Here is a 21,730-nt window from a genome sequence, read left to right on the forward strand (position 1 = left end):
TTAGTGGAATGTAAGGTGTGTGCAACTTAAGTCGTGCGCACTTGTAACCTTTAGAAAATATTACATGATTCAATGCTTTTATGAAGAAATGGACAAAAGGCATTAAAGGTCAATGGAAACAAAACTGAAATACAATGCATTTCTGAAATAGAAATTAAAAGTGCTCTTTGTGCAAGTGAATGCCCTCAAACAGCGAAAGTAAAATACTCTGTACACTCACGTTACCGTCTGAGCTAGGACTTCCTACTTTGGAGTCGTGGAGATGAGCATCAAGGGCCCCAAGTTCAGACTTGCCTTGAAAAGGACATTAACTAAGTAAAAATATGACCAACTAAGCAGTAATTCTCTGTGAAGGTGCTCAGTTTGAAGTGCAATATTCAGTGCAATGTTTTCTCCAAATTTATTTATCAACATTTACCAAGGAGCGGTCCCGAAGCTTTCTCATATTCTTTAAAGGGTCCGTGACATAGAAAAGGCTCCGAACCTCTGCTCATGACTGACGTCTGCAGACGAGAGGAAGTTGATGCCTTAACACTTTCCGAAGTTCCATCAGAGGTGCCTGGCAGTACCCATGTTGCTGGGCCGCCTTGGCTGAAACATAAAATGCTGGAACTCTCGTCTTACTGGCCTGTTTTCTATAGAAACTAAACACGCCATCTGAGATCCATCCGGATTCGTGAAAATGGACTTTTCTATGCTTCCGCATTAGGGGTCTGAGCTGGGAATGAGAGACACGAACTCCGACTGACACAGTGCTGCGGTTGCGATGCCCTTCTGTCACATGGGACGACAGTGTGATGCTTCACGGAGGTTCCTCGCAGGTGACACTAATGGGTTTCTGGCTGAAAGCAACGACTCTGTTCCGCATCCCGACAACAGGAGCTTGTTCTTGGCGTCCGCTCCAATCCTAATGAGAACTTATGGGCATCATGGCACCGTCCTTCATGCCGTCTCTTTTTCTCTCCCTCTGGCCATTGTACCTCCTGCCCAGAGTGGCCTTCTTGGATTATCTTCTATGACTTTTCCATGGCTATGAAAACAGTGAAATCTAAAGTTGCTCAGCAGTTCTCACCGGTGTAGCTGTTTTACGCTGAAACAGACATAGAGCGGCCTGGCAAAGGAATGTAAAGTGTGAGAAACAAGGACTGGCCGTCTGGAATGCAGATACCAGTGAAGAGCGAGCTCTCGAGCGACGGCGGTGCTGCAGCTGTGAGTCGCGGCGAACGTTCGCTGCGAGACGCATCGCAGTAGCAGCACCTTAGACACGCCACTCCATGTCCGCACCTCTTCTGTAATGGGCTGTCAGGGAGGCAGGCGTGATGTCATATCACAGTTGTTGCAGGGAACGCTGACGCTTTGAAATTCAGAAAATTAATTTGTTCACTTTCAGTCCGATACCTTCTGAGACAGTAAGTAGGATTGCCGGTACCGCGCTACTGAGTAGCGTAACTGTTCGCTGCCAAAGGATCCAGCATCTGCGGGTGTTGCACCAGTAGCTCGAACCCCAGCTTTGGCCACGGTCACAGTCCGCAGTATTGCTGTTGATCTGGCCACAGTTCTGCCGCTGCTGCCTCAGTTACACTGCATACTGCAAGGTTTCAGTGGCTGGAGGAGAAAGGAAACAACGGAGGAGGATGGACGTACTGAACATCAATGCGTTTCCTGTGCCGAGTCCGATTTTCGGAGCAGCTGCCCTACTGCGACTGCGGTGAAGCACGTGCAGCGGCAAAACTGCACAGCATTCAAACAGAACCACAACAACGGTTTCTTTCAAGTTTACATTGGGTTTCAGTGGCGAAAACTGGACTCGTCAGTCATTAGTGCACATGCGGCTTCTTATTCCTTACTGAAGATCTCCCTCGGCCGGCTGCCTGTAAACCAATTTAATGCAAATTCCAAAAGGGTTTTTTTCCTCTCTTCCTCAGAAGCCTTTAGTCCTTGATTTATTAAATTAGCCATAACTTCTCAAGTCATTTGCCTTTATTTATAGAAATGTGTAAATGTTTGGAGATACAAATTGGGCATCCGGCTTTAATTAAATCGCTCACAGCAGGAGCTGAGACAGTGTTGGGAGAGATTTGGCCGCTGACAGCAGGAAGCGCCCTCTCTTTCCCCATGACTAATGCACGTGTCCGCCCCCCCGATCCCTCCCACCCCCACACACACCCTGCCCCCATATGCTTTCCAGTGCCTTTCAGGGAAACCCCCTCTTATACCAACCGGCGACGGCTGGTGGTCAGTGGCCTGCCGACACCGCACTCCCTCCCGCGCTCCGCCAGTGACAACAACCTCCTGGCGGACGGGCGGGGGCCGTACTCACCGGCGCCGTCGCTGCGCAGCCTCCCGCCTGCCGATGTGGCCGACAGCAGCCTGCAGAGCACCGCCAGTTCACGCAGCTCGCATTCGCGCTCACCTTCGCTGCACCGCGTCCAGGAGGAGGTCGACAGACTAGGCCCACGGAGGCCCACCCGAGGCCGGCTCAGGTCAGCCACCTGCCATTCCTACACCCCCCGTTCCTCTCAGGCTTTCCTCCCTCTTTTGCTTTTTGTCGGAATCTCATTCTTTGTCTTGGTTTTCTTCTTGCTCTTGATTACAACCTCCATCTCTCAACCATTTTATTCTTCTTGCTCCTTCTCCTCATCTCCACCGTCCAAGTCATGTACCATAGATGGGTACATGATTGACTCATCATTGGTGTATAAACATGTTTTTGTTAAAAGCAGCTGTTGTTGAGCCTGGTATGTCCCGTTCTTGTGGGATGCAATGTTGACGCGTTGCTGTGTTTCCCAACGTCCACCGGGACTCCAGTGAAACCAGTGGCTGGTCAGTAAGGAGTACCAGGGAGGGTAATGTGCTGTGGGTTGAGCAAGAACAGGCCAGACAAAAGTACGAGCAGGAGAGATGGACTGTGGACAGAGTGTGGAGACGGGAAGGACGTGCTCTTTAAGTCACCGGCTGTACAGTAACAGGATGCATACTTGTAATACAGTACCGTGGTACAGGAGGCAAGTTTGTTCTTCTATGTCTGAGGCATCTTTTGCATCAAAGCTCTTCTCCGCTGGCTTGGGACATACTGGAAACGCAAAACGCGGCTACCAGGGTTTCTCTGGATAACATCCAAGGTCTCCTAAAGAAAAGGATGCGCCAGATTTATCCGTCATCTGTTTGTACTGCAGGACACCATCGGTGTGAGTTTCCAGCTCTTGACAAATACGATTATGGAATTTCTGATGATGGCAAATTAACCTTCTCAGTATTTGAAGTACAAACTACAAAGATTTATACTCAATAGAGTTTCACACCAGCAATCTATGAGTTTATTTTGTACTGGAGTGCAGAATATGTCCATATTTTACTGCTAAGGAGCAACCTTCCCTTTGACCAGTATGTGAAGCAATAGCATGGATTTTTGTTTAGAATTGTTATTGTTGTATTAATTTGTTTTAAATTGTTAAATCACACAGCCGTTGTACCGTTATTCAGGCCCAGTGCTCCCCGATTCCAAACACCATGCTCTGCTCAGCCCTTTGATAAGGGAACCATTTGAAGATATTAAGGTGGTGGGGTCACTGTTCAGTGTCCCCATACAAACACAGAGCGCTCTACAATAGAGATAGATTTGTCAATGTCAAGCTGTTGAGTCGAGAGGCCGGGCCTTTTAGGGCTGTGGACGTTGCTTTGCCAATGTGCTCGCCAAAGATAAGTGGGAATGACGGCGGCCCCACTGACCTGGAATGCTAAACTGGACTAGTAGGTGGAATGCTTCTAATGCATCTGAGAGGTCCCAGTAGCTGAGTGAGCACGTCATCAGGGGCTACTTCACGTCAACGCCACCGCACATGACGCTTCTGTCAGAGGGAGGCAGCCCAGGGGAGAGATGGGACATGACAGCCCCTTCTTCCTTCGCCAGGGATGTGTCGCCGTTGTCTCCAGCCCATCCATCAGTGGCTGAATATCAGTGGGTCAAAGAATGTAATGTGTTTCACGCAGAGCTGTAGCCGAAAATCGTGAGAACTCTCTCACCCCCTTATGTACGTTCATAGGAAGCATGACAACAACAACAGGAAGTCCATGACAGGCATCAATCACATACTTCTGGAAATGTTACTGAGTGGCAGTCGGTGATCTTTATAAAGATCAGTATGTTTATGAAGGGTCTGCCGAGGAAAGAGGTCAGACCCAAAGTTTCAGGGTACCGGGGCAGTACCAATTGCAGCTACCAGGGCAGCTGGTAGTGTAGTTGTCAGAGCTGTTTCCTTTGGATCCAAAGGTTGCAGGTTCGAGTCTCACCTCCAGCTGTAGTACCTTTGACTAAGGTACTTACCCTTACGCACCCTTTTTCTCCCTTTGGAGAAAAGTGTCAGCTAAATGGAGTAATATAAATGTAAGTTAACGGTATTCTGTACAGAATGCCTCCCCATATGTGCCGTTTGCACTCCATTGTATTCCTCCGTCTGTCATCGGTGAGCCGTGGTCTGTTTTTAATTACGCTCATAGGGGCCTGTTTGAGGTGTGCCGATGAGGACCTGTGTAGAGTCGTACTGGGGCGTGAGCTTCCGGCTTGGCCAGGTGGTCAACGGCCCTGACTCCCCCGCTCTTCTCCGGGCTGCGACCCCCTCCGGTGTTCCCAGTATAGCCAGCTGCCTTGTCTGTGGCTAAAGCGGGGCACGGCAAAGTAAGGTGTGCCAAGCGGCCCCGCCACCTGCTCTGCCACCTCCTGGCCTTGTGGCAGGGGTGCAGGCAGTCTTGGGATAACAGGTGTCATACCTCTTCCCCCACCGGAGGAATCTGGAAGGGAACAGTGGCGGAAGGGATGACAGCACCTCTTAGAGCGTTTGGACTTCAGTAGGGCCCCTCTGGCTGATGGCTGTTGTTATCTCCTGGTTTTACCTCTGATGTGGGGGGACTAGGCTTGTAGCAAGGAGGCGGAAGGGGGTGGAGAGAGAGAGTGGAAGCGGTATCAGGGCAAGAAGAGACTCCAATTCTCTTCGCTTCTCCGAACTCCTCCTAATGAATGTTACAGCCTCAGCAAGTTTATATGGCCATTTTTTGGTGCCTTTTTTCTTAGAGGCTGCGGTTGCTGTTCGAAAGTTGCCATGGCAATAGAGGACAGGAAGCGGAACCCTCTTGAAAAATGTTTATCAGAATTTTATGTCGACATCTGTGCTGGCGCCTGGGTGCAACTGATTAACCGTTTTCATTTAATTTGTTTTCACTGTTTTCTACCGCACACCTGTATCAGTCAGTCACTAGTTACTACAGAAGTCTTTGTGTCCCATCACACGTAATTCTCTTTTCATAGTATGCAAGGGTCACTTTTTTTAAAGAAACAAGCAGTGATTGATCATGAGCAATTTGGGATTTTGGAAATATTGTCGTCTTTTTCTGTTTTCCTTTAAATTTTAGCAATTTGTTTTCGGTCTGATGTAGTAATAGGGAGCAGCTGAAGAAGTGAATGAAACTGACCTAAAGAGGGCACATCCTACACTGCTGTAGTGTAAACTGACAGCCATGTTCTAAAGCAACGGGAGGCAAACGGGAAGGACAAGGTCATAGACCTGTGGGGGAAAGAAGAGGATTTCGTCGCTGCTCTGCAACAAACCGGCATGCAGGGGATTCCAGAAAATGTGAGGAAATCCTGACGTGGCCTTTGGCGGCTGCTAGAATGCATGAAAGCGAGGTGTGCAGGATGGAGTGGGCTTCTCTTCCACTTTCCCTATTGACCACAGGAATAATCTCTTCCTGTACGGGACGGTCAGGGATTACCATTCCCTCTCGAAAGGACTGTCATGCTTTATGCTGGTGGCGTTTTCCATAACTCATTTAAAACATCTCAGGTTCTCTGGCTGAAGGGGCACCACTGCTGCTTCAAGGTTTTGGAACGAGCCAAGAAAACCTCGAACCCTGCTGAAGTGCGGAAATATTCAGCTCAACTTCCTTACATTAACGTATAGGTTTGCCAAAGGGTTCTTCATGTTAGTCATGGTTTTCTTGACTAAAAACCCTAAGAGAAAGCCAGGTACACAAAAACTGCCTTCAAATCAGCTTTCTGCAACTTTCTTTATTTGTAAAGGCTTGATCACCTGGACAGTGTGTAACGGCGTGTCTGTACCGGTGTGTTTCTATTGTATTTGGCTGAAAAACACAAGATCCGTGTAGCCGGGTTCCAGGAGCACTGAATGTGTGTATTAGTCACAGCTGTTTAGGCAGCGAAGAGCCAATTATCCAGAGGCAAGGGGTCAGATTGCTTCAGCGCTACAAGTCATCTGGAAGACATGTGCGTCAAAGCGCCGAGAAGGAAGCCTTGATCAGTGGCTGTTTTAATCTGTCCAGGCAGGTTTTGCAGCAAGATTCCTTCTAAAGCACACCAGTTCTAGTTATAAAATCATTTTTGGTCTATCTAGAATACCTTCTCATAACAATGAATATTAGCACAAGTGAAAACACCGCTGGCCAGTCAGAAGCATGCAGTGCAGAAGGGAGGATCGAAGGCTGCTGTACCGCTGCGAGCAATGGAAGCCATGGTATCCTTTCCACACACATACATCGGCTTTTGGGAGACGACCTCCAGTGGTCTGGGTGTTGCCCTACATCACCGAGTCACAGTGCTTGCGCAGAGACTCCATATGCGCTTCTCGAGGGACAGCGCGGGACTTGTCCTCAACTCATGCTGCAGTTATCCACAGTGAAAATGCTCGGTTTTCGATATCACGTTTTCTCCCCAAACTTTTAATCGGCTGTTTAGCATGCCATCATCACTGCTGTTCCGCGTTCAAAGAAAATGCGCCTCAGTGTCAAAGCTGCACTTGAGGGAGACACTGTGGGACAGGATGACACTGGTGATCATTATGGTGTAGGTGCAGGTCAGTGTGTGTGTTTGCAGGTCTGTGTGTGCCTTCACACTAACAGAGATGGGTTTCAACAAGAGTACCTCTCTCGATAGTAGTATTGCTTTTTGGGGTAGTCGTAGGCTCCCTCTATCCTTTCGCTGACAGCACTCTAACTGTAGGCAGAAAGGCTTCAGATGTCGGGGGGAGTGAAAAATGGGGGGATAGCCTAAAAGCCTTAATACCTGAGAATTTTGATGGTTTCTTTCTCATGGTGTTGGAGGATCTGTAGGGATGGTGCTGTGGCCTTCAACATCTCCACCTTGGACTTTCAACAGGTTAGATAACCTGAACTTTCATACGAAACCACACTCTTTATAATATTTACCTTGTACGTGGGCCCCGTCGTGTTGCTCTTAATGCAGCGCTCTAAATTGTCTTCCTCCAAGTATTGCTGTTAATGAGAGAATTATGTGTTTAAGAAAGCTGAATATCTCCAAAGAGAGCCACCGTGTTCAGTCTGGGTGGGAGCAGCAGCACAACAACAGAACTCCGCTCCAATTAGGGAGACACCAAGACCTGTGTAGGTGGAATTCATTCTGCCTGCACTCTGGATATCAGTCCCACGGCTTTCTTGGGAGCTGTTAATTGTTATTTAAATGGGCTTCGGAGTAGGCAGGCAGTCGCCAAGTTCACGTGCATTTAAAAAAAACATGAAATCGGTTTGTTGCAGGTTGTTTTCCATTTGGTTATTTGAATTTTGTTATTTGCAGTTGAATTCTTTCTCCCCGAGTTTGTTTCCCATTTTACAGGGTGGAGGAGTTAAAGGTAGAAATCATCCTTGTGTGTATTTTGCAGGCACTGTAGCCTGTCTATTGTAGGGATTTGTGCTGCAGGAGTTTATTTGTGCCTTTTGTCACCTTATAAAGCGTTGAGAAATATTACTGGGTGGACATTGTGCTGCCAGCAATGACTGGTATTAGCATTGTCCATTTGTTTTGAGATAAGACGTCCTTTTGGAGCACAACATGGTGTTGAAGAAAGGAGGCTGTGTGTAATAAGTAGCATTCAAGGTGAATACCTACTGAAGAGTTTAAAAAAAAAAGGGAAGAAAGAAAAAGAGGAAAAAAACTGCGAGGCCGTAAATCTTGTTTACGGGAACCATCTGTCTCCTCTGCGTCTAAGTAAGAAGTGGAGCAGTACATTGTAATGGCTGCTGGTTAGTAATAATTGGCTCGCACGCAGCCTGAAGAGACTTTTGTCTCGGGTTTATAGGGTTAGGGTTCGATGGGAGAAGAGGTTTATGGGAGTTTCAGTGAAGGAAGGGATCTGCAAGGCCAGTGGGGGCCAGGTGACCGTGGGGTTGGGGAAGCATCCATGCAGAAGAGTTAATGAGCCAACAGCGGGTGGGGAGTGGGGGGGGGGGGGGGTGCACTCTGGCAGCTGTCAGCCAAGGAGTCATAAGCTAGAGGAGTGTGTAGCCATGTGTATCCATTACCTCACAGGCGCACCCTCGCCTAACTCCGGACAGTGCCAAGGTGCCAGTTGTGGGTGAGTTATTTAATGACTGTGGTCCTGGCTAGGACAACGTGTCAGCGCTTTGGTCCACCGAGCTCCCAATGGGTAGAGCATTGGTGTCTCCTGAAGGCCCCTCACCGTTGCTCCAGCCTGCGAGCGCTGCAGGCACCGACTTCAGCAAGGTGATCAGTTTAACTGTGGCTAAATCCCAACGACACTGAGACCCAGACAGACAGAGACCTCGTGTTCAAGCTGGAACAATCCCTGTACAGGGCGTCACACTTGCAATCATTTGTCACTCGCCTCGTCAGGGTGATGGAAACGTCGTCTGTCACCTTCTCTTGGGCTGGCTACCCTGAGGGCATGGCTTTCATCATGAGATGTCGGAGGTCAAAAGGCGCTGCTGTTTTTGAGCCTTGGCCCAAAGGGGCTGTGATGTGGCCCACCCTGCATCCCTTCCTATTACTGAGCCTCCCACCTCAGTACCATTTCTGTGCTACCCTCATCATCCTTAAGATGCCCCCAGTTAGTTTGCTTCTGTCAGCTCCCAGGCTGCTGACACTGGTTCTGGTGCTCTGGCTTCCTACAGTCCAAAGATGGCTTTCAGGTTAAATGGGGACCCTAACATTGGTCTTAGTTGGGACCGTGTGTGGCTACCCTGCAATGGAGTCATATTTTGTCCAGGGTGTACACTGCGTCCTGTGTATCCAGGATAGGCTGCTGCCACAACCCCGACCTGAGCAAGCAGTTAATAATACTGAACGAGGACATCATATTAAGACAGAACTGCCGCACGGGTGTCCCCCCCCCCCCCCATTCATGTGTGATGCATCTTAGATTAATGTTCTAATGCGTAAATTTGTCGACGCTACGTGGGTTTGTGTGTGGTCAATACCACCTGATGATTACCGCTCTGCAACCTGAGAGACTCGGTGTATAACAGCCCTGTCCGTTCCAGTGGGAAAAGCATCAATCCCACCCGTTCGCTTTCAGGTGAGTGTGTGTTTGTTCGTGCGTGCATGCATGCGTTCAGGACAGCAGGATGAGCAGATGCAAGTTGACAGACTCCATCAGGATACTGGGTTCCCCATAGTGGAGAGAGGCTTGCTTCCTTTCGCAGTGCCAGTGAGTTTGGATCGTTGCCTTGGTACATTGGCCCTCGTGAAAAGTGGGCCACCGCATCTGTGGACACCAATTTGCATCACTCCTTTTGTTTAGCAAAGGACATCATCACGTTGACTTCCAGATGTGCAAAGGCTGACCCACTACGTTGCATTTATCATTTTTGAATAAAGGTTGGCATGAGAACTGAGCAGCTGTCCACTATTCCATCGGCCAGAGCAGATCTCTTGGTGCCGCCACGAGTGACAGGGCAGCTTTCATTACTGGTGACATATTTTTGCTTTTTTAATTACTTGTTTATTAGCGCTGGCCTAGAAGGGCTGATGATAATCATACTGAGAATGAAAAGGTGGGCCTGTGCCAAACCCCAGGTCCAATGGTGGGCACAGCAAGGGCCGATGGGCAACAATTCAGCCCAGGCTCTCCGGAATTGGTCCACGTGCTCCCTTTGGAGAAACGACACAAGCGGAGCTGGTGTCTGAAGTTGATCGAATGCTGCCCCTGCCGACAGGCAAGAACAATCGATGGCAGAGACACCGATGCAAAGGTCCTCCCTTCACAGTGCAGCGTTCTCTGGCCTCGGCTGGTTAAGTCTGTCTTCTGTCTTTTATAATCCGGCACAGAGCAAAAGCAATATTTGTTCCGACAAGACGTTCTGCGTTCTTATATTATTTACTCAAAGTAAACAGCCGATCAGCAGTCTTGGGACTGAGCATCCTTAACACAGCCAGTGTTTGTGGTTTTAAACCAGTTACTTAAAACAAGCTAAAATAATGAGCATACCCGACCGGTGAAAAGTGAGCGTTCACCTGCTGGAAACTAGTTTACTTCTCAAGCTTTCTGGTTGACAACTTGGATCAGGAGACGAGCTGCCATGTCTCCTCAGCTCCTCTGCAGCACTTCCCAGAGAGATGTGGGACACCTGTGAGCTGTGTCCACCCTGCTGCCCAGGTGTTCCCACATTTTACACTGGTTTTCTGTATAAGAGGCGCCTGGTAGTGTAGTGGTTAGAGCTGCTGCCTCTGAACCCAAGGCTTGCACGTTCGAATCTCACCTCCCGCTCTAGTACCCTTGAACAAGCTACTCACTGTAAATTACTCCAGTAAAATAACACAGCTGTGTAAATGATGAAATAAGTGTAAGCCACTTAACACTGTAAATCGCTTTGGAGAAAAGCATCAAGTAAATGATGTGGCAGTTTACAATGCACAGTGGGTAAGAATACATTTATAATAATGTATACTCTCCTCTTGTGATAAAGTTATGTTTATAATATTGCGGTGTAATTTATGGCTGATTTCAGAAACAGCAGCACCGGTACGTTCAGTACAGCCGGTACCTTGTGTAACTGGATGATTGGCGTGAATTTAGCTGCAGGATTTCCTCTCTTAAACAGTGTGTTTGGAATGTAATGAGTGGTTTTAAACAAGTAGGTGATGGGTAGGGTAGCACGTGGTGAAAGTGAAGTACAAGTGGAAACGCTGCCAGTGAAAAGTGAGGCATGGAGGTCAATGCCCCTGGAGCCGGTGTCCACAGTCAGCCTTAAAGCTGCTCGCATCCTGGTCGACCTGGAGGGTCATAACTCCGGTGCCCCCTTCTCTTCCTTCTGCCTCCCCCCTCTGCACTGTCAGCAGCCCCACGTTCATGGATGCTGATGTACAGCCGCCATTATGGCGGTATACTTCTGCAGTTACGCACACGACAACCCCAGAAAAACAGTGTTGGGGCAGAGGGGGAAAGAGGTACAACTGAGGGTGTGTGTGAGTGAGTGTGTGTTGAGTGGCAGCGAGAGAGACAAAGAGAGAATATAAAAAGGCATACGTGTGATACAGCTGCTGTAGTAAGCGTCGGGGGGGGATTCAGGAATCCCTGAGTCATGGGAGGAAGAGGGTTCGAGCGCAAAGCAAAAGGAGATGAACGGACTGTGATGCAACAGCCATCCGTCCCAAACATGCATGCAGACACATGCAGACACACGCAGACATGCTGGCTTGCGCACGCACACGCACACACGCGCGCGCTGCTCAGCGGCGAGATGCAAAGCTGCCTTTACCTGAACTGTGCGGAATAGAAATAGAAAATCCCTCCAGAAGATGTTGTGAATGAGTCTGAAAATCAATGCCCACTCTCCTTGCGGCTAACGCGGATGGAGGGGCTCTGCGAGAGGAGCGAGGGGGAGAGGGAGAGAGAGGGAGCGAGGCAGGGCGAGCGGGAGAGAGACGGAGAGAGGGGGATAGTCCTGGACGTGACAGCCGTAGTGCTGGTGAATGAACGATCTCCGGAGCACCAGCCTCACTGCCTGCAGTCCCATTAGCATTCGCGGCCTCACTCTTCGAGGAGCTGCTCGTGGAGAGGAGGGAGGACGGATCAGTGGGCGGAGCTCCGCAGCAATTAAGCAGAGGGGACGGTGGTCTGCACCCCTGCGCTCCCCGAAGAGCCGTTCCTGGGAGGCGAGCGGAGTGCGAGCGCGGGTCCACGGGCGCCGAGGCGTGTGCGTGGTGTGATGCGGAGGGAGGGGCCAAGGGGATCGACGGGGAGGGCAGCGGCAGAGCGCAGCGGAGCCAGTTGGAGTGCGGGGCGGCCGGCGGCGGAAGCAGGAGCAGGAGGAGGCTTGCACCGGGGACCACTTGCCCGGCGCTCTGGACATGCTTGACTGGCCCTGGGCCCAGCCTGTGGCCCACGGCAGGCCCGCCTCCAGCCACCAGTAGTAACTGTGACGTGGAGGGTTGGGGGCGGGGCAGCATCACACGCCGTACACGTGGGCGCCCGGCAGAAGAGGTGGAGGCAGGGGGAGTCCCACTGTACAGGGGTGCCGGTCTCGCTTCGGTTCCTCTGCAGACGTTGACCCCGTGGCACGCATGAGGGGCCCCGGTCGAGGGGCACGTTGAGAGGGCGCCGAGCGCGCACGCGGGAGGGTGGGGGTCGTGCCGCCATGTCGGTGACCACTGGCTTCAGCTACCAGCTGCCGGGGATCACCACGGTAACGTATGTTTTCGTTTACAGCCCCAGCACAGTCCCGCGGGAGCCCAGTCCTCCTCCTCCTCCGCAGCCGGCTGCTGTCACCGGGCCCCGGGGGCCCAAGCGGAAACTGTACAGCGCCGTGCCTGGCCGCACCTTCATCGTGGTGAAGCCCTACACACCCCAAGGGGAGGGTGAGATCCAGCTAAACCGCGGCGAGAGGGTGAAGGGTAAGTGCCGGTCTCTGTTCTTCCTCCCGACAGTGCATGGGCCAATCCATCCTAATGAATGCTCTGCATCTGCGCTGGCGCCGGGGCTCCGCTGCTCTCACCGGAGACATCGGTTCCTTTGCACCATCTACCTGGGGGGATGTGTCGGAATTTGGCCAGCACGCTTTATTCATGTATGAAGCGATGCTGTGCAGTAGCTGCTGATCTGGCTCAAAGGGTGCTGTGTGTCACTCGAGACAGTCAGGCAGGGGGTTCGAAAGCAAGCGGTCACTCTTCGACCCCCAGGGCTCAGCTGGGAATACAGGACAGCGTGCACTATGGCAGGAGTTGCGAGCTCTTCACGTCTTTGTGCTCGTGCCTGTGCAGGCCTTGCAGAGCCCCATGTTTCACGCGTGTTCAGGCCAGCGGTGTCGTTCGGAAACACAATCCGTTGTTTATCAAGTGCTGTACGTGGGAGAGATCGGTATAATCAATCTGTGAAGTTACACATAGTTACGTGCTGTCAATCAGTCTCCTGACCAGAGGTATTAATGGTTTGTAAGTTAAATAAAAAGCTCCTTATTATCACGTTCAGGAAAAAAGAATTTCACGTTCATCACTCATCTGCTTTTCTTTAATTTTGCAGTTTATGATGTCCGTTTTTCTTTCAGTACATCGTAATATGTGAACTTTTCTGTTCTCACTGTCGTCACTCTGCTGCCATTTCATGTTTTCTTCGTTTTGTCTCTTCTCATTTCCATTCCCGCCTCATTCCAGATGATCAGTCTAATGATCTGGGAGGTAAACATAACGACATTCTGCCTCTTCCTCTCCTTCTAAGAGTTTAATGAGATCCCCAGCAGACAAAACCGTTCCTTTTGTTGTCTTTGGGTCCTACGGGTTGCACATGGGTGCATCTACTGTGTGTGTGTGTGTGTGTGTATGTGTGTGTGTGCGTGCGTGCGTGTGCGTGCGTGCGCGTGTGTGCACGCATGACCAGGTTTCACAGGCACTAGTTCAAATCCCAGTGTATCAAGAATCCCCCTGCACCCCCACTTCCAGTGCACGCCCCCCACGTGAAGTGTGTATCTGCAAGTTACAGCTGCGCACACCTGCACGCTGCATGTCTATGTGAGAAGATAGAGCTTTACTGCTGTGTGTGTGCCGACCTTCAGTCTTCCTGCCTCTGATAGATTCCCTCTTCTTGCCCCTCGAACCCCTGTGGTTACTTCCTCCTCGGCATTTTCTAAGAGTAGTTGTGAAAAATCCAGGTGGCCTGTTATATGGGCGGCTCAGTGGTTGTTGGAGGGTCTCCCCCACTTGTGCGCTTACCGTGGTAAATTTTCCATTCTGACAGTATCCGTCTCTTTCTCATCTACCGTGTTCCCAAAGCAGGTCTCAGTGGCATCCTTGTTCATGGAGTTTGTTACTTCCTCTGCTGTGATTGGGAGGTTCTCAGCAAGGATGACTTTCCTACGTGTGGTGCACTAAACTAGGGCTGAGTGGAATCTGAGAGTTTCAAGGAAACAACATGTTAAGGTTTTTTTTGTTCTCCAATACCAGCACACGAGTGGAGATCAGTGTCATGGTCGTGGTAAACACGAAGGCATTTGCACTTCTCTTTGGTGTTCGTCCCGAGTTCCTTGAGCTAAATGTGCCCAAGCATTACAGAGGTTTGTATTTAGTGTGGATGACATGTAAAATGCAGTAAGTGTAGCTTGAGCATGTAGTGATGGTATGTATATCATCCATGTTGTGGTAGTTATGGTATGTATGATATCATCCATGTCATGGTAAACTTTGTACATAGTTGTTTTACTGTGCTGAAGCTTAAATTGGCATTTGTTTATTTAGTTGCTGCTTAGTACTTACAGTATTAAGCTGCTTGTAATTATCCATTTTACTGGTGCAGTTAAGTATAAATGACATCCATCCTTGTACCAGATACCAGGTACCAGACAGTGGGATTTGAACCTGCGTCCCACTGACTCTCAGCTCGCTGACTTTTTAGAACATGTTGAACGCTCTGTTGGTTTGAATTTATGCGTGTTTGTGTGTGTGCGTGTGCACACACTGCTAGTACCCTACTGCTCCTATGTTCAATGTGGGGAGGGCCATACAAGGGGGAGCAGACGATGTGCTGGTTACAGCTGCTTACCTCCACTCCAAGGACCCAGGTTCAAATTCCACCTCCTGGTGTAGTACCCTTGAGAAAGCTCTTATCCTGAATTGATGCAGGAATAAGTACTCAAGTGTATCAATGGGTAAATCACTGCAACCAAACACTGTAAGTGACTTTGGAGAAAGGTATCAGCTAAATGAATGTAAAGTTAATTGTCGCTCTATCGCTGTCACACAGAAGGCGATCAGTCTAGTAAGTGTGAACAAACATGCTATTACTTTGCTGCTTTCCCTCACCCACAGCTCTCAGAGAACAAACACATGGTGTAATTGTAGGGTACAATATAATGTGGTTAAAATTCATTGGTTGCTCTTCTTGCCTGTTTTTTTTTTTTTTTACTGCATGGTACAAAGAAATAGTTAACGAAAAAATGAAACCCGTGGTTAATGGAGGTGCTTCATGGGGTTCCAGAGTTACCCAGCTCTTGATGATGGACCTCCTGGGGCTGCACTCTTATGTGTTCATTTCTTCCTCGTTCTGCTCCACCATTACGGATCTCGGGGGAAAAGCGAATAGTTCTCGGCTTGTGCCACCATTATACCAATTTCCTGGCGTGACATTTCTTGTCTGTTTGATGATGTCGATGGTTAGTTACAGACTGCATCCTCATGGTTGCCTTCAGAATACACCAGAAAGATACATGCCGCCATTGTGCACTTTGCATAATTTGGGTAAAGTGGTTCAGTAGATTAAACCATTAGGCCATGTTTGTTTCTTCCAAAACTTCTTGTCCCCCTCTTTCCTTTACCAGTCATCCACTGGTAAATCAGAGTGACTGAGCACTGCACCTTGCACATGTGCAGTACTGTACTTAGAGTAGAACCAAAGTGGAGTGTGATGGAAAGGTGCACCATGGCCCTAATTCTTATTTACCGATAAGAGCCTCATTATTACCCTGTTTACTCGGACAGGTGGAGGTCGGCTCAATATCAACAATACATGCTGTTTGCCTTTGAGAAAAGGAGAGATCGTATGATGGACGGATCTTTTCATGAAGGAGCTGGTACTGTGCCACACACACACACACACACACACACAGGTTCCCCCAATTCTCAGCAAAAGCAGCAACGAAAATCTGTGAAGGTGCACAGAGATAAAAGCCGTCACTCCGCGATCTCATGAAAGCGTCACTCTGGACCCTTAACTTTGCTTCTCCAAACGATCTTATGCTTCTGTAACTTCCCATGGCAAACTCCCCCCTGAGCTTTTCCATTCAGGCCCAAAGCTCATAGGATTCTGTCCCCGGTTTTCGCGTGGAGCTGGAAGAGCGCGCCAATGCACACCTCTGGATGGGCTTGGTCAGGTGGTCTCTATCACAACTCCTTAATATTCCACAGGCACTAAAGTGCCATTAATCACCATTACAAATTTGTAATCTGCCTGTTATTTGGAGCGGTTTAATTTTTGTGGCTGTCTGAAAGATTAATAACACCAGGCAATCGTTAGCATTGCGATAATGCATTCGGGTGGGATGCCTCCACTTCCCCTGGTACCCACCCGTATGCGTTCGCTCTCATTTCATGGCCTGCGGGCCGTGTGGCTTGAGCTTCTGCTCTTACCCGGCAGGCAAAAACCACCTGGGCCGAATCCCAATTGCACGGCAGATTGGAGCAAGCCGTTGCTTTTTGCATCTATTTCACGTAGAGAGCGACCTACATAGTTCCCGTACTCTTGGGCCTCTACTCCATGGTAGCCTACTCACTGATGCTCTTTGTCTTCATGACCTTAGTGAAAAGGCAACCTAGATGTCACGAGAGCACAGGCTGACCCTGTGCTAGGCAAAGGTCCAGTGGTGCATTGTGGGTGGAATTTGGCTAATTTCCTTTATTTTGTGTCTCTGCATAACCTCGGAATAAGGAGTAGTACATTGCTGGATGTTCCCCTTCACTCCCAAGGCCTGCACAAGGCTATGATGTAGGGGGCACAGGCTCTGACTTCCAGACATCCATGTGCCCATCAGAAATTTATTTAGGCGTTTAAAACGCGCTGACCATCTGCCGAGCCAAATGTACGGGGACTTGAATATAACATTTTTACATGAAAATCTGTCACAAAATCTGTCCCTGTTATCACTGCAGTGGGGCATCAGGTACATGATGTATGAGAGCACCGATGACTGTTTCTTGTACAGTTTGAGTTCTTCCGGGACCATTTTGTCTTTTTAGCAACAGAGACCCTTCAGTGTTAGATTTCTCACAAAATGTTATGTGTAGCTATGCCACAGGAATTTAGTGATAGGTTTAATTTTGCTGCTTACATTTTTTTCACATATTAAATGTAGATGTTTTCTTTAAAATTTGAACCACATGTAATTGTGATTTTGAATAAATGATCCCTTCTTTGAAGGAGATTAAATGGAAATATGACAACGTACAGTTTCGTTGGTTTCACTACTGTGGTCAGTCTATAAGTAGCTACAAACTGCAAAGATGAATGTTTCTCATATTCTAGAATGTATCCCGGTGGACATAATGTGAAAAAGTATCGACGACTGCCTACCAAAAAGTCCACTTGACTGACAGGTGAATTGTACAAACAAGCTGGCAAACAAACGGTGAAATATGCCAGCAGCAAAGGTCTTTTATTATTTTTCAGTTAGAGCCTGAAGCTTAGTTATTGAGTTAATTTCTGAAAGTCACAGTCACAAGTGAGAAGCTTTTTACAATTCATATAGCTACTGTTATGGATAAGTTGCTGAGTTGCTAGCTTTGCTGCCCTGTATCTGCCTCTTCTATCACCCTCTAGATCTGTAACTCTGTAGCACAGACGTTGCAGCTGAATTGTAAGTGGAGCAGTGCATTGTGGGACCCATGCCAGGTATGTTGTTAGAGGTGACAGATCTTTTTTTGATCACTTATGCGTTTGTTGTTAAAAAAATACGTCACATTTGAATGAAAAGAACAGTTTGAGTGTCGTTTAATGGAAAACTGGGTAAACAGATCAATGCATCAGTGTGCTGCTGATATACAAGCTGCAAACTCTGTGTATTACTTTCCATTAAATGTTTTATCACATGGATAAAAGATTTCGCATTTATCTCACATTATGGCACACCTATGTTTAAGTGCCTTTGTGGCACTTACCTGCATTGGGATTCAGATTTTATACTGGAACATCATCTTGCAGTGGTCTTCCACATATACTCTCTCTCTCTCACACACACACACACACACACACACACACACACACACACACAGAGGCTGAAACCACTTGTCCTGAGCAGGGTCGTACCAAACCGGAGCCTAACCTGGCAACACAGGGTGACAGGCTGGGGGGGAGGGAGGGAGGGGACACACCTCAAGCAGGACTCGAGCCCCAGACCCACCAGAGAGCAGGACCCGGGAAAACCTGCTGCTGCCCCCCCTCCATTTTTGTGAAATATAGACATATCACTGAGAATCTGTGGAGTCTTTGCATTTATTTATTTAGCTGATGCTTTTCTCCAAATTAACTTACAACGTTAAGCTACATACAACTATTTCCCCCTTTATACAGCTCGATAATTTGACTGGGACAATTTAGAGTAAGGACCTTGCTCAAGGCTACTACAGTTCAGACCTGCAGCTTTTGGGTCCAAATGTAGCCGTTGTTACCACTGCACTACTAGCTGCTCCAGGAGCATTAAAGTAATTCAACCCATTTAATGTCATTACTGATATTAAATTTGATCAGATCTTTTTGGCAGTTTAGTGTGTGTGAGTTTTACAGGAATGAATATTGAGAGAGAAGAAACACCACCAGGTGATACTGTTATTATTTTTACTATTGGTGAAGAAGATGATGAAATGTGCAATTACAGGTGGTAATGACTAAACAGTCAATAATTGGTAGTGCCACCTTTAGCAGCAATGAATGCAGCTGAATGCTTTCTGTAGCTGTTGACTGGGGTCTCAAAGGCTGTGGAGGAATTTTGGGCCACTGTTCCATGCAGAAATGCTTAAGCTCATCAGCATTTGCAGGTCTTTGAGAATGAACAGCTCTCTTCAGGTCTTTCCATGACACCTCAATCAGATTCAGGTTATGATTTGATTTGGTCATTCCATAACTTCATTTTTATCTTTTCAGCATTTCTGATGTTGACTTTCTTGTATTTTTGGGGTGAGCTTGCTGAATGACCTAGCTGTGTTCCAGCTTCCGCTCATAGACTTATGGTCTGACATTCTCCTTCAGAATTTTCTGAAACAAAGAATTCCTAGTTCCTTCGCTGGCAGCAAAACATCCCCAGACCATCACACTGTCACCACCATGCTTGACTACTGCTTGAAGGTTCTAATCTTAAATGCTGTGTTTGGTTTCCACCAGATGGAATGGCGCCCATGTCATTCAAAAAGTTCTGATTCATCAGCCCACAGTACATTCTTATCGACACCTTGAGACATCCAGGTGTTTTTGGTGAACTGTGGATGAGCTTTAATGTTCTTTCGAGTGTATAGTGGTTTCTGCCTTGCCACTCTCCTGCGCGTCCCATTTTTGCACAGTGTCTTTCTTATTGTGAAGTCATGAACACTGACTTGAGCTGCAACAAAAGAGGCCTTCAATTCCATTAATGTTGTTCTGGGAATCATTTAGAGCTCATTAGTGATTTCACACATTGCTTATGAATTATTTTTTTTTGGGGAGAGGATGGAGAAAGAGGCACAGTCCAAGATTCACCACTGCTCCAAACTTTCTCCACTTGTTAAGTATGCCTCTGCCCATGGTTCAACTGAGCTTCAGAGCCTTAGAAATGGCTGTGTAACCCCACGCTAACTGACAGTTTTCTTTGTGCATAGGACAATGTGCCTCTATGAAACTGTCTTGTCAACTTGACTCTTTGGTGGTACGGGCTGGCCAAAATCAGGCCTAATTGTGTTCAAACAGCTGACTGACCTCCTTAGTTAGGTTGATTAAAGTGGACAATTGCCTTTTCACATCTATGGTTGCACATTTCATTACACTACACACCAAAGTAGTGACATAAAAACAATACTGGTGTTACTCTTTCTTTCTCAGGCTTCATTCTTTTAAGGCCACTGTTCCATGCAGAAATCTTTAAACGCGTCAACATTTGCAGGTCTTTGAGCACAAACAGCTCTTTTCAGGTCTTGCCACAACATCTCAATCAGATTTGATTAGGTCATTCCATAATTTTATTTTGTCTTTTTTGGTGTTTCTGATGTTCACTTGCTTTCACCAGACCAAAAAGATCTGGTCAGTTGAATCTGACAAAGCTGCATAAACAGAGGAAACTGGAAGGAGAGAATTTTTTTTTTTTTTTTTACAGGGGTCTATATGGACAAGCTGGTGTGTCAGTTGTTCTTCAGTCAGGTGCTGCACTGTCCAGCTTAATTTTAAAGCCTTGTTCTCCCACTGACACTATCAATCAGCTCTAATCCCTTCCTCCTGTCTGGCTTGCTGGATGTATAGGAATCATGTGGACAATTCAGTTTGTAGAGTACTGTGCTCTTCTGATAGCCTGGGACAGGAATGCTTGGTAATGACCGAATGCACGGCTCCTTGCAGAAGTCAACTGTAGTTTGCTCTACTTCCCTTAAGTGAAGAATTTTTAATGCTACACAAACCTTTCTATAATAAAGACTACATGTTTCCCAAGTGCTCATCCAATATTCACTTGAAAAGTGCACAAGTGAGAACTCCATTAGTACAGGATGAGGACAATGAAATATTGTAGTGGAAACTGTGTATGTGGATGTCAGAGGTGGAAATGTTGTGAAGGGCTTCCTGAGTCTTGTCCATTGCCCTCAAATGCAGTGCGGAGCAGTGTAAACCTTTGTAGTCACAGCTGCTGACAGCTTAAATATACTTTAATAAACTCTTGCTCTCAGGGCTGAAAAAATTAGGATTAGAGCACAAAGTGGCATCTAATTGACAGGTGCTATGATTTTCACACTCGTCAGAAACATAATGTATGTCCAGTTTGGGATGTAAGCCTTTGACACCCAGACAGCATCTGAAATGTTGTGCTGTGCAGAGATCCCCAAAACCATGCAAAGCGTTTCTGAATGGATTTATGAGGAAGGAGTGCAGTGCCCTCAGGAATGTTGCTCTAAAGGTGAAATCAAGGCTTTGTGGTGTCACGCAGCATTGTGGGAACGGGAGAGCTGTCGGCATGATTGCTGCTGACACAAGTGAGGTCAGCTGTTGACTACAGATGGCAGGTGGGTGAGAAGATCTCGTACCCACTGACAGACTCTAATTTGACAGCAACAACTGGGCTTTAGCCCTCAGACACACATCACCTCTTATTGCTCAAGACCACACTGCTCTTCACTGCAGGAAGGTTTCAGCTCAGGTGAGAAACATGAAGATTATTACTACTATTATTTTTGATATTACACAGTTATCACTCTCACTTTCATTGACCACTAGAAACTGACAGGCTGCAATGGTCCAGCGCCTCTTCCGGAATCACGGGGCACAAATCTGAAGGTGCTTCCCTCACATGGGATGTCAGTCCATCACAGGATTAAAATCATTTTCATTATTGTTGCTGGTGTTTCATCACCATTAATATCGAATCGAGAGCCTCAGGAGGTGTGAGGCACCCGCTTTAACCATTGTGCCCTCGTGTCCACCCTGAATGAGCATTCATCACATGCAGTTCCTCATACGTGCAAACGTACATGTCCAAGTCATGAATGGTTATGGTTATTCCTGGTTATCTGGAGCTTAATCTAAGGCTTATGACCATTCATACAGCTGGATGTTTTATCAAAGCAATTCATGTGAAGTGCTCTGTACAGCAGTACAAGAGAAGGTCGCTTTGGGGGGAGATGAAATTAAGATGGCAGCCCATGTCCTTAACTGCTGCTAGGCTGAGATGAACTAATGAAATGCGTTGCCAGCACACTGTGGGCATCATTTCACTGCTGCTGTCACTTGACCTTTATTTCTGTTATGATTCTGAAATAAAC

General features: G+C 47.7%; 1 protein-coding gene across 2 annotated transcripts in view; it reads left to right on the forward strand.

The window, feature by feature from the left end:
* Positions 1–21,730, forward strand: part of LOC108921134 (SH3 and multiple ankyrin repeat domains protein 3-like) — a 191,613-nt gene that overhangs the window by 92,973 nt on the left and 76,910 nt on the right. For both annotated transcript variants that reach the window (XM_029251632.1, XM_029251633.1), the window contains exons 11-12: positions 2,189–2,483; positions 12,471–12,655. In XM_029251632.1, the coding sequence (XP_029107465.1) occupies positions 2,189–2,483; positions 12,471–12,655 (480 nt within the window). The remainder of the gene's footprint in view (positions 1–2,188; positions 2,484–12,470; positions 12,656–21,730) is intronic.

The sequence above is a fragment of the Scleropages formosus genome, chromosome 5 (genome assembly GCF_900964775.1).
Source record: "Scleropages formosus chromosome 5, fSclFor1.1, whole genome shotgun sequence".
Taxonomy (NCBI): domain Eukaryota; kingdom Metazoa; phylum Chordata; class Actinopteri; order Osteoglossiformes; family Osteoglossidae; genus Scleropages; species Scleropages formosus.